Here is a 13,978-nt window from a genome sequence, read left to right as displayed (position 1 = left end):
TGTGCTCTCATCGGGGAAGACCTCAGACCTCGTAGTATTGCTCGCCATGCCCTGCCAGTAGCAATTAAAGTCATTGTAGTGCTTAACGTCTTCGCTTCTGGCTCCTTCCCAATATCAGTGGTGATGGCTGTGACGAATGCAGGATTTTAGATATATTTGGTTATAAACATTTGGCTATTTAAGGGTTAAAAACCTGGGTAGATTGTGTTTGACTGCAGTAAACTTGTTTTTAAAAATAATCTTGTTTTGCAAGACCAGAAAGCTTTTAGGAGCCAGAGGTGAAATTGACCAGAATAAAATGTTGTTTAACTAGGAGGAGTCTCTGGGAGTTGATGTGCTTTCAGCCTGGGGAGTTTAATTTGTTTTCAGCTTGGGGAGATGAGGCCATTGTTGGATGGAGTTAAGACATTTAGAAATTTTTGAGAAAGCTTTTTGAGTTGAGTTTTGATCTGTCTAACACTGAGTCCACAAGTAAGGTCCTTTGCTCTCACAGTATGCTAGTTAAAAAAGAAATTGTATTTAAAGCAGTGCAGACTTGTCAAAGGACAAGGGGGAACCTGAAACAAACCAGTTGAAGCAGCTTTTTGAAGACATCAACCAGAATCTGCAGGGGTTCTAAAAGGAGCCAAATCTGTTCTGGAAAGCAAGTATTACTCTGTGCCTTGGGTTGTAGGATGGATTGAGAGCTGTATGTTTTCCCTTGTTGTTTAATTGGGAAGAGAGATAGCAATTATTTACTGTATTTAGAAGTATTGTTTAAGGGGTAATTGTAAGCTATTTTTGGGTGTGAAGTTTAAGATTTTAATACTGTGTTAATGATAAAGTATTGTTTTAAAAATACCAAACCCCTATTTTAGCATGCAATCACCTCTGGAGTGAAGTATTCTTTCTGCACAGTCTTATAAAATAAGCTAAAATATTGAGGTTTCGGTCCAGCAAGTTAGCCACTGTTCTGGTCTGGACTGGGATCATAATATGTCTTTTAAGTAGCAACATTTCTGCTCAGGTCACTGACGCCCTATGTGTGAGAGCTGGCCAGTACATATAGTTCCAAACAAATGGAGCCTTGCAGGTGCAAAGGGCATCTATGACAGTATTCCCACAGATGCAGCACAGCATCAATGTTGCCATCAAGACACCCAACGAGCAGACAGTGAGATTTATACACAAGGAGGCCTACTCCTTCAACGTTCAGCTGGTCTGTGACCACAGTGAGAGCTTTGTGTATGTGTGTACTCACTATCCTTGCAGTTGCCATGATCCCTTCATTGGCAGTCCAGGTGCTGCAATTTTTCATGTTGCTACCCAATCTCCATGGACAGATTCTAGGGGACAAGGGATATCCTTTGAAGAGGCGGCTACTCATCTATTTTCATGAGCCCGAGATGGTGCCCAGACTGGTTGGGTGGCACCCTGCAGTACGCTCCTGTAAGGATCTCATGCTTTGTGGTGGTCTACTGTGTTTTCCATGATATGGCTCCCCAGAGAGATGTGAACCTTGAAGAAGGTGGAATGCTAGATTGACAGTTTATTGGTGGAGGAAGAGGGAGACGTAGGGCAGAGAAATGAAGGTTGTGCAGCTAGTTAGCTGGAACCAGCTCGTGAGTCAAACCTCTCATCAGGATGGCATGAATGCTGAGGAACATCTGATCCAGGCTTGTTTCACCAGAGTGTTTTTCACCCAGCAGGACTTCATGCTCTGAAACTTACTTTGAGCTGCCTGTGAGAACTTATCTATTGAAGATGTAACTTTGATTAAATTCACTTTTATCGCCAACGCATGGTTTACATCTGCCTAGCAGTCTCAGTGTCGCCTTTTAAAGACTACGGCTTCCCTTCCCCACTTCATTACTCATTCCCAGTTTTGCATGAAAGAATGGAAGCTCATGGGCTGAAATCGCGTTCGGAGAACTACCAGAAAAGCACATTTTCCGACCGGATTGGGGGGAGCGTCAGGCCGCCACCGTGTGCATGCGCGGCGATGGACCCGGGAATTCTCCAGGGCATATCGTCAGATAGAGCCGGATGCTCTACGCTGCCTTCCTGCTAGCCCCCAGCAAAACAGGGAATCGGTGGCCATTTTGCTCCAGTTTTTCTGACGTAAAAGTCCACCTCTCCCATGCTAGGACAATTGGAGAATCCAGCCCCATATGTCTGGGTCATGTGTCACCATTTACAGTGTTGATGAAAGTTATAAAGTGCACTTTTACAAGTGAAATGAACCCCAGTCAACCACTCATTGCTCCGGACATCTCAGTGGCCTCCTCTTTCAGCAACTTACGGTATGGTGCTCCTCTTTTGCCTGGGCTGAGGTGGAGACAGTCTCACTTTCTGCTGAGGTGCATATGGTGGTCGGCCTCATCGTGTAATTGAGAGTGGGGGCATCTCCGAAAGCTGCTGCACCTGGATTATTGCAGAGACTGCCTCTGTCAATGCGTCTTGCTGCACAAATGGTTCTGCAGTCAGTGGGGCCAAGGAGGTTGGATGATAATGCCCCCTGCGAAGAGGCACCCTTACCCTTTTCGGTGACTGCCTCAGGCCGTTGGCTGCTGCTCTGGATCACTGGAGGGATCTGAAGCAGGCGCTACTGACATGCACACCAAGTACTGCTGCATGTCACTGTCCCCGAGGTTAGCCATTCTCTCAAAAAGAGGAGCTCATGTGTTCAAAGACCTGAGCTATGGTGGTTCAGATGAGCTAAATGGACTCCTGCACTCTCAGCCCACGACCCCACACTGCCTCGGAAGGACCCCCGACATGCGGGTAAATATTTTTCACTGTTGGTCAAAGTTGCCCCTTTGCTTGCAACTCCTGAGACCCTGCATCTGTGTCCAGCTGGAAATGGCTGTGTCTGTCCTCCATCCTCTGAAGTGCACAGCTTTCTCTGCCTCTGTCACCTCCTTCTGCACAGCAGTGCCATGCTCTTCACCCCATGACACTCGAACCACGTGCAAGGACCCAATGATGTGAGTGTACCTGTGCTGGTGCAGGTGTGCTTGTATGAAGTGACGGTGCTAACTTTGTTGTTTCGGATGTTTGTGAGGCCCCCAATCATGCAGCTGTACTCGTGCACTCAGCCTCCATGACTGACCCTATGAGAGACATAAGAATATTATTGTAGCAACTCGCTTGTGACAGCAGAAGCCTCTTCAGAGCTGAGTCTTTGACGGGGAGGATGTATTTCATCCTCTTCATCAAAGATCACAATGAGTGGAATTTAACAGAAAAATTTCTAAGTTCATTTGTGATGCGTTTTGCAGGGAGTTTACCGGCGAGTTCCCACTGCTATCAACTGACACTTAGTCACTTTTTTGGGCCCTGGGGAGTTTCTCACATCTTGGAATTTTTTTCAGCACTGGGGAGCTGAACTCAGAGATCGGGCCACCATTTTGAAAGGGTGCTCTGATCTTTAAGTAAGCTTGTAGGTCCACCCCCACTAATGGGCAATATCACCCCTCACACACATGGGCATTCCCCCACATGCCCCCAAGTGAGGACACCCTGCTATGATGTCCCTAGCCCCCCCCCCCCCACCACCACACTTCATGGTACCCACCTGCCGCGTTGCAGGAGACTCCTCCAGAATCCCCACCCTTCATACCCCTCTCCTTTCATGGGCATGGCCCCCTCAGCCCTGACCCTTGGCAGTGCCACCCAGGCACCACTGCACTCCCAGCCTGGCACCATGGGCAGTGCTTGGCAATGCCACCAGATCATCTTGGCAATGCCAGGGTGGCAGCGAAGGTGCCAAATGGGCAGTGCCAAGGTGCCCACTTTCCGGGGGGAGGCCCAGGGAGCCACCCTGCACTATCCCTGGCCTCCCAGAGGCCTCCGATATACTGGCAGACCGCCGCCCCCCACTCCCGCCCCAGGTGCCATTCCACCTGGTCCACGTTTGTGTGGACTAGTACTGAACGGCACCAGGCTGCGGCCTCGCTGGGGAAGCTGGTAGATCCTGGATAAGGATGCCTATGTGCTGTTTGGTCACGCCCCCTTTGGGCGAGATTCTGATTTTGATGCCTTGCGGGACATGGGTATATCATGCGAGGCGTAAAGACTGCCGGGAAGTCTGCGGGAGGCCTCTCCCGAGTGAGTGCGCAATGCGCCCGATAACTTTTCACCCTCTCCTCCAGGCATTCCCATTTCTCCCCTCACTTGCTCCTGAAGGAAATCAGGGGATGGCCGGACATGTGGGGGGGAGTCGGACTTTGAGGTGGGTGGGGTCGGACTGTGGGGAGGTGTGGCATCAGACATTGGGGATTGGGGGGTTCAGACATTTGGGAGGGTCAAATGTTGGAGGGGATGTGGAAGGACATGGGGGCGGCAGTGGGACATCAGGGGCGACAGACATTGGGGAGGGTCGGACAGTGGGGAGGTTCGACTTGGGTGTTTGGATGGTGGGGGGATGAGGAAGGTTGGACATGGGGGCGCCGGACATCTTGGGGGTGTTAGGTTGGGTCAGGTGGAGGGGTGGAGAGATCAGGTCAATTTGCGGGGGGGGGGGTCGGTCTGGGCGTGAGTAGTTGGTGGGGGTCCAGCTGGGATGTATCAAGGAGGGTCAGGCCAAGTCACTGTTGGGTGCGGGAATCCAGTTGGTTTTGGGCGGGTCGAGTCAACTCAAGTTGGGTATGATCTAGCTGGGTCAGTAGGGTGGGTGTGGAATTCCATACAGGTGGAGATCAGGGATAGGGTAAGGGGAAGGAGGGGCTGGGGAATCTTGTGCAGGTGTGAGAACGAGGGTGGGATAAACCATAGGGGAGTTCCCTGTGGGGTCAGGATCTGGGCCGGTTTAGCTCAGTTGGCTAGACAGCTGGTCTGTAATGCAGAACAAGGCCAGCAGCGCGGGTTCAATTCCCGTACCGGTTATACCCGAACAGGAACCGGAATGTGGCGACTAGGGGCTTTTCACAGTAACTTCATACTTGTGTCAATAAGAGATTATTATTATTAATGTGAGGAGAATGTCATGTGGGGATCGATCTGGGTATGTAATCCAATTACGCTGAAGTTAGAAGTGGTTTTATTTCTTCTAACCTTTTCAGAGTAAATATTAGCGTGACACTTGCAGAACCATGCGAAGCTGGCGATCTGAATCCCTTTGTCCGATGGATCCCAGAGCAATGCAATTCTCCAGGGAAGTTAGTACTTTTGGATAATTGCCATGCAAACCCTTACATGGGAACTTCCAAGAGGGATTCCCTAGTGCATCTTTGCTCTTTGGACAACCTCCCCCCACCCCAAACAACCAAATCTGATGCTTGGGAGGTTATCGGCCAATAAGTATAAACGCTACCTGGTTTTCAACAGATTTGGGGCTCTGGGCTTTACTAAGAGGTTGATAATTATCCTGGAAACACATCTCTCATGTTCAGGAGCACCATACATCCTCAGGTTACTCAGTAACTGCTAGAGGCTGGAGCGAGAGGCCTGTCATCTGGGTCTCACATTGCACTCTCTTTGCCAGATCAAGCGGTGAAGGTCATTAAACATCTTGGTACTGCACTCAGTTCCTCTGAACTTATGCTTGTGCTTCTCACAATTTCTGCCACCTGCAGCCAGGCCTGTTTTGTCTGGCACGGGTGGCCTTCTTCTGCCACCTTCTGGAAATAGTACCTCACGTTTCTCTCACTCAGCTCCTCCTGCTGCATCTGTGAATGCCCTAGATACTCGGCCTCTACCTTTCCTCCTGTTGAACTGGAGCTTATTTACTGAATCAGAACAGCGGCATGAGTAATGGTAGACATTGTGCTGTTAAATTGGGCCTGTACTTTTACAAGTACCACCTCCATTCTGCTGCCACTAATTGAACCCACCCGTCAGACAATTAGAGCCAACCTCCAGGAAACCAGTGGGTTGTGACGTGCTTTCCACCGTGTTGGGTCAGGATGTTGGATTCCTGTTCCTTGAGGCAAAATTTGCCTTTCTATTTTTTGGGCCAAAATGGATAACCTCACACTTATCCACATTAAACTCCATCTGCCAAATCTTGGCCCAATCTCCTAGCCTATCTATATCCGCCTGTAAAATCTTTATCTCCTCTTCACTGCCTGCTTTCCCACCTATTTTAATATCACCTGCAAATTTTGCTATGTTGCACTCTGTTCCTTCTTGCAGATCATTTATACAAATTGTAAACGGTTGAGGTCCGAGGACTGACCCCTGCAGCATCCCGCTAGTTACAGTTCACCAGCCCGTGTCTGCGTGGGTTTCCTCCGGGTTCTCCGGTTTCCTCCCACAAGTCCCAAAAGACATGCTTGTTCGGTGAATTGGACATTCTGAATTCTTCCTCAGTGTACCCGAACAGGCGCCAGAGTGTGGTGACTAGGGGTTTTTCACATTAACTTCATTGCAGTGTTAATGTAAGCCTACTTGTGACAATAGTAAAGATTATTATTATTACAGAAGGACCCATTTATCCCGACTTTCTGCTTTCTGTCAGTCAGCCAATCCTTAATCCAGTCTAGTACTCTAGCCCCAATCCCCTGCGATCTCACCTTATGGATCAGTCTATTATGCAGCCCCTAATCAAACGCCTTCTGGAAGTCTAAATATACCACATCCACATGTTCCCCATTATCCACCTTGCTGGTTACATCCTCAAAGAACTCAAGCAAGTTTGTCCAGCCTGACGTACACTTCATAAAAACATGCTGACAATGGTGGGTTGAGCTTTTTCCAAATATTTTTGTTTATTCTATTATAATCAAAAAGCTACATCTATCACTGATCATGATTGTGATGCAGCTCGAAATACAAAATTTTACAGCGGTCACATTTCTTTTCCCTATTAGGTGCCAGACCTGGATCTCGAAGGTTTGTTTGGAAATACAGACGAAGTATTACATGTATCGTCCAATCTACTCAAAAGTCTGGAAGAAGCAGCTACTGGGAAATCTGATCAAGTCCTCTCAATAAGTAATTATTCACATAGTACTTTACATTAGCTTTAGTACAAGTTATTCTGTCTGCTCGAAATGCACAGGCTGTATTTTGTTCCAGCGACATGGGCTCCCTCCGCAAGTTGGAGAACCAGCTGGAACCGCCTGTCACTTCCGAGGGGATGGCGCTACGCAATTATGTGCCTGACTAGCACTTCACTGCCAGTGTTGGGCCTCCTATGTGATTGAGGACTCTGGAGAACAGGAATCCTGCCTCGAGTGCTGCCAATCAATCAGCTTTCCATTGCAGGCAGCACCACCATGTACAGTCACTGCTGCTAGTAATGCAATGAGATCCATCCCCAGGACCAACACTGGACCCCAGGACATAATGAGTGAAGGTGGGATGGAGATCTTGGGGTAGGGAGGTCACCATCGAAGCAGTGGGGAAGGGGTTGGCAGAGGAAAGGACAGGAGGGTGGCTGGTAACTCTCTCCACCCCCCCACCACCCACCCTCATCCTGATACTGGGTCCCTTGATCTGACAAAAACAAAGTGTCTGTGAATGAAGGACTCACTCCCCCCACCCCACCCTCCTGGTCCTGGTCCACCCCTCCCCCAGAAGGCCCAAGCAAACATGACTGGATTTGCTGGGAGGTCTTCAGGAGACACGGAAAAGCTGTGTGATTTTGGGAGAATCCCTGGACCATCACAAAATTCCGCCAGGCTCAGGGATAATTTGTTTTAAGTGGCTTATTAATGGGCCTAATTGCCTTCCTGCAGCTAGAGGGCTGGATTCCTGGATCGGGCCTTTCCTGCCTTCAACTTAATTGTGGGCGATTTTCCTGGGAATCCAATTTGGGTAATCTCGCCCAACTCCCTCAGTCCCCCGCCACCATATCCCATTCCCTTGGGCTCCACTAAATCCTGCCCCACGTGAGTGTTAAATGAGACATGATGAATTGAAACTCCTGCCTGCTGTTAGCTGCCGTTTTCCCCAATGTGCAAATGAAGCCTGGGAATTCCAATACCCCAGGCCATACACTTAGGCATTGTCCCCAGCCCCTGTCCACAACCCATTGGGACTTAACATTGACTCCGATCATTCTGTGCAAGTTATCTTTTGTTAGATTTGTTAAAAATGCGGAATGGTTCTGATCTCTCTTCTAAATAACTTAGTTGATAAACCATGTCCCTAGGCAAAGCTGAGTGCAAACGCCAAAAATTCTTTCGTTGGGAGCGTGGCATTCCTTATGCTGTAGCCGTGGGACTGTTTTTGTTAGATTTTGTGTTACGAAATAGGAATCCAGACTATTAGAAGTCACATGCTGTACTTTTGGCAGTGTGAAATGAAAACTTTCAACTCACGTCACCGATCTGGTGATGTAGTTTGTAATATAAATACATTTGACAGCAGTTAGGTTGCTTTCCCCTGTAGGAGCTGGATCTAAATCTGAAAGGCTTATTTGGAATTACTGATGTACTGTGTGTATTGTATTTTAAGGTTCGCTACTTTTCAGTGCAAAATAAATAATTTATAAATGGTTACTTGGCACATTTAAAGGTTCTTGCCAAGATTTCTAAACTGTTGCCTTTCAGAACATTTTGGCCTTGATCTCTATTTACACAGCACCAGTTTCTGAGGTGGGAAAATGGACGGTAAAGGGGCCAATGGCAATCAACCCAATGCCATTTGTGCACCAAATTCCCCATTGATTAGGCACCTTGTAGGCATCAGGCCATTTGCCTGAAACTGGGATTAGGCTCATTGCCTATTCTAATCAGAGGTGAGGGCTAACGCATATTTTAGCCCCCTCCTCCTGTTTGTGACTGATCATAGAATGCATTGTAATCATAGAATATAATCATAGAAGTTACAGTGCAGAAGGAGGCCATTCGGCCCATCGAGTCTGCACCGGCTCTTGGAAAGAGCACCCTACCCAAGCCCACACCTCCACGCTATCCCCATAACCCAGTAACCCCACCCAACACTAAGGGCAATTTTGGATACTAAGGGCAATTTTGGACACTAAGGGCAATTTATCAGGGCCAATCCACCTAACCTGCACATCTTTGAATTGTGGGAGGAAACCGAAGCACCCGGAGGAAACCCACGCACACACGGGGAGAACGTGCAGACTCCGCACAGACAGTGGCCCAAGCCGGGAATCGAACCTGGGACCCTGGAGCTGCGAAGCAATTGTGCTATCCACAATGCTACCGTGCTGCCCATTGTGCATGCTATGGTCCTATTTTAAGCAGCCAGAAAGGAATGTCCCTTTAATTTCTTCAGACAACAGTCTCCAACAGAGTAAAATCAACTTCACAATATCATAGCTCTTAATGAGCATAATTTATTTTGAAAATGTTTATCACATCATCTTCATGAATATTGTAAAGGAACAAATTACAAACATACAGCCAAGGTCATTTATTTTTGTAATTTGAATTCCAATTTAGTAGTGAATTTCAAAAGTGTTATGATTGCAGTGTTAAAATCATAACATATTTACAGATAAATCATTTTCTAAATTGCAGAATGCACAAAGGTCATTATTTTTATTCTTAGCATAGTAATTTGAAAATGAACATGATCCCAAATTAAATGCAGTTTTCACCTCCATTTTCTCTTCCATTAAATTGCATTTTATGCCCAGCATATGAATGTATTGTTACAAATACAAGTAATATAAATACCGCAGCTACAAGAACACATCAGAGGCTTGGAATTATGTGGTGAGTAACTCACTTACTGACTCCCCAAATCTTTGCCACTCTCTACAAAGCACAAATCAGGAGTGTGATGGAATATTCTTCACTTGTCTGGATGAGTCCTGCTCCAACAACAGACTTGGCACAAACATGGCCACAAAGGAGCTGAACTCAGGCAGCATTTGACCAAGTATGGCATTAAGGAGCCCGAGAAAAACTGAAGCCAGTGGGAATTGGGAGAATGCATTTGACTGGTTGGAGTCATGCCAGCACATTGGAAGCTGATAGTCCCTGCCTCTTCCTCCTAGGTGGCACAAGCTGCCCTGTGGCTGACCCTCCGAGCTCAGGGGAACAGGGCATCCTGTCTGGTCTCGACCGCATCCAACAATCTGCCCAGGTTGGCATCTCCGAATCGTGCGGCTGGTCTCCTCGGTGGCATGGCTGCGAGCTATTTGGGATTGACTGTGCAGGAGCGATTGTTGGGTGGGGGGGGGTGGGGGTTGGCGAGTGTGGTCCCGGTGAATCAGCTGATGGGACAGTCATTTGCGGCATGTAGCCCATGGGGCTTCGTTAAGTGGCCGAATTAACATTTTATAACGATGATGTCCTCGACGAGCCGAACATCGGGATGCTTGTGGCAGTTCCCGATCGCTACTACACTCAGAAACCGTTCTATTAAATCGTGCCCTCAGCGTTGTGTCCTAACCCAACCATCTTTCATCAATGACCTTTCTTCCATTACAATGTCAGAAGTGGGGATGTTTGCTGAATGATTACAAAATGAACTGCAGAAACCTATCAAGACTCCTTTGTCAGCACCTTACAAACCCATAACCTCTTCCACCAAGTAGGACAAGGACAGCAACTGAAAGGGAACACCACCACCTGCAACATCCCCTCAAAATCAGACACTATTCTGACCTGCAATCACATCAGCATTCTGTAAGGGTCCTTCCTATTTATCCTTTTATTTCCCCTTTCTTTTATTTTGCCATTCTTATTTTGATCCATGAATGATTTATGGACATGTCTCTTTAAGGCAAGCAACCTTAGCAAGCAAGCAATCGTTCTTGTTATAAAAAATCGTAATTGTGTTTACATTTACAAACGTGGTGACTGTAATTAATGGGCAGCCAAAGGCCAAAGACCTCTGATATTTTGATAAGAATTATTAGTTAACCACTTGTGTTCTGACTCCGGGGTACGTGAGGCTAGAATTGACCGCGCACTAGCCCAGGGTGTCATAACAATTCCTTCACAGTCACTGGGTCAAAGTCCTGGAACTCACTCCCTAACACCACATGGACTGCAACATTTCACCACCACTTCTAAAGGATAGTTAGCGATGAGCAATGAATGCTGGCCAAGTCAGTGGTGGCCACATCATGTGAAATAATTTTTTTAATGTGGCATTTGATAAGATTGTTATGTTTTGGGGCTGTTTTCACATTCTTTGGTAAAATGGAGGAATGAAGTAGGCCATGCGACCTGTTCCGAATTCTACTGACAGCAAACTGGCTGGTTCAATTGCTTAATCTTAAAGAAGGACACGGGTTGTTTTACTGGGGAGCAGGTGCAAGATGTCCACACTGATGGACAATGACAGAAGTGTCTGTGCTGATAATGGATGTCAAGTTCAAATGGCTATAATTTAATCTGGTTATTTAATTCAAAGATAGGATAGAGTTGGGGCCTTAAATATAGCTAATTGGCAAGTCTATCTAGCTACAAAGCACCTGTGATTCACATTGCCATGAAGATGGGCTTTGAGAGGGGTAGAGTGCATAGGAAGCTATTGTAGGATCACATCACAGGGTTCTCCTAAAAGATATCCCTGAATTTCACATACAGTCAATCTGTTAGGAATCAGGAGAGAGCAGAGAAATACTGGTAGCAAACCTCCATGGTTCACCATACAAGAATGTGGGTGAGTTCTCACAGTCCGCTTGAGGTGACCAAGTTCATGAGGATTAAAATGAGACTGGGATATTTGTCTAGTTTTAGCTAGTTGGAGGAGTCTCCAATTTGACTCTCACTGTAAAAACCAGTTCTGGGATTAGGAGTTATCTGACTGAGAAAGGAAAGAAAACAAATCCTTGGCAGTTAAGAATCCTTTTGGACTAGTTCCAGGAGAATGGAGTGTCTGCTTAAGGGATAGAGTAAAATATAACCTTAGTGGAAGTTTTTTGTTGTTGTTTTTGATATTAAAAGGGGGTCACTTTTCTGTAGTTTAAAGTATTAGTTACTGACTAAAACAGTGTGTTCTGTCACTCAATAATTTCTCTTTTAACTTGTCTCACGTCCTGCAAATAAAAGGTGTGGCCATGGGTCACATGGGACTCAGTTATGCCTGTCTTTTTGTGGGGTATGTGGAACGCTCCTTATTCCAGTCTTATTCAGGCCCATTCCGGGGGGTGACAGTGGCATAGTGGTATTGTCACTGGATTAGTAATCCAGAGACCCCTTACAATGCCCTGGGGACTCAAGTTTCAATCCCATAATGGCAGAGAGTGCAATTTGAGTTTAATTTTAAAACATTATATGGAATTCTAATGGTGATTGTTGATGGTTGTAAAAACCTTTCTGGTTCACTAATGCCTTTTAGGGAAGTAAATCTGCAATCCTTACCTGGTCTCGCCTACATGTGACTCCAAATCCACTCAGTTCAAAGGCAATTAGAGATGGGCAATAACTGTTGGCCCAGCCAGCAATGTCCGCATCCCATGAATGAATTTTAAAAAACTACTTTTCCATTACATTGGTGACTGTATTGGCACGTCGCTTCATGCTCTTGTCTGCACCCAGAAAAATGTGTTGATTTTGCTTCCAATTCCACCCCTCTCACTCCTTCACACAGTCCATCTCCGCCACTTCCCTTCACTTCCCAGACCTCTCTCTCTCCATTTCCGGTGATAGACTGATCACTAATATTCATTATTAGCCCACTGGCTCCCACAGCTATCAAGACTCCAGCTCCTACTGCCCATTTCCTGTAAGGACTACATCCCATTCTCCCACTTTCTTCGCCTCTGTCACAATTGCTTTAACGATGCCATCTACAAAAATGCCCCTTCTGACGTGTCTGCCCTTTTCCTGAACCAAGGTGTTCCCACTCCCACCTCTCTGGTGGTGGACAAGGCACTCAGCTGGATTTGACCCATTTCCCACACCTCTGCCCTCACCCCCCCCCCCCCCCCCCCCCGCCCCCCCCCCACTCTCACCCCACCTGCTGCAGCATTCAAAGGATCACCCACTGCCACTCTAACATAACGCCACCATGAAACACACCTTCGCCACAAGCCCCCGTTTGGCAGGTCTTCCAAGACACCTTAGTCCACTCCGTCACCACCCCTAATTCCTCACCCGTTCCTACGCCTTCACTTCACGCAATCACATAAAGTCCAACACATGCTGCTTACCTCTTTGCTCCTCACTGTTCAAAGCTCAAAAGCTTCTTTCAGGTGAAGCAGCATTTCACTTGCACCTCCTTCAATTTGGCCTACTGTATTCACTGCTCCCAATGCGGTCGCCTCCACACTTGGCAGGCTAAACAAGACTGGGTGAGCACTTTGTGGAACAGCTTCGCTCAGCCTGCAAACATGACTCTAACTTTCCTCTCGCTTGCCATTTCAACTCAACATCTTGCTCTCATGCTCACATGTCCATCCTTGGCCTGCTGCAATGCTTCAGTGAAGCCCAATGCAATCTTGAGGAGCAGTACTTCATCTTCTGATTTGGTGTTCCAGCCCTCAGCACTCAACATTGAGTTCAATGACTTTAGACCTTTGGCCTATCTCCTCCACCTTGGCCATTTTTTTTTTTTTAGAAAATATTTTATTGAAGCATTTGTAATTTTCACAGTTTAACACATTAACTTTTCTTAAACAACCGCGCGGGGCTGACACATGCAAAACACCTAAAAAACAAAAAACAGTAAACAACATCCCCTACTACCCCCACCCTATCCCCTAATTACCTGTATACTAAGTTCCCTGCCCTTATCTAACATTGCTATGCCTCCTGTTTTCCTCCCCCCCCCCCCTTTTCCCCTCCTCCCCTTACTGCTGACGTTCAATTTTCCTTGAAGAAATCGATGAATGGCTGCCATCTCCAGGCGAAGCCCTGAGTTGATCCTCTCAAAGTGAACTTGATTTATTGCAGACTGAGAAACCCTGCCATATCGCTGACCCACACTCCTGACTTCGAGGGCTCCGAGTCCATCCATCCCAGCAAAATCCGTCTCTGGGCCACCAAGGAGGAGAAGGCCAGGACATCGGCCTCCCTCCCCCCCCTTGGCCCCCGGCTCTTCTGAGACCCAAAATATTGCCAGTTCTGGACTCGGACTTACCCTCCCTTCTAGGACTTCTGACATAACATCTGCAAATCTC

General features: G+C 47.1%; 1 protein-coding gene across 1 annotated transcript in view; it reads left to right on the top strand.

Annotated features, from left to right (window-relative positions):
• arhgef37 (Rho guanine nucleotide exchange factor (GEF) 37) overlaps positions 1-13,978 on the top strand; it is a 158,993-nt gene that overhangs the window by 29,554 nt on the left and 115,461 nt on the right. The window contains 1 exon segment of the mRNA XM_072512145.1: positions 6,792-6,915. Coding sequence (XP_072368246.1) covers positions 6,792-6,915 — 124 coding nt within the window.

The sequence above is a fragment of the Scyliorhinus torazame genome, chromosome 7 (genome assembly GCF_047496885.1).
Source record: "Scyliorhinus torazame isolate Kashiwa2021f chromosome 7, sScyTor2.1, whole genome shotgun sequence".
Lineage (NCBI taxonomy): Eukaryota > Metazoa > Chordata > Chondrichthyes > Carcharhiniformes > Scyliorhinidae > Scyliorhinus > Scyliorhinus torazame.
This window is presented reverse-complemented; position numbering and strand designations above follow the sequence as displayed.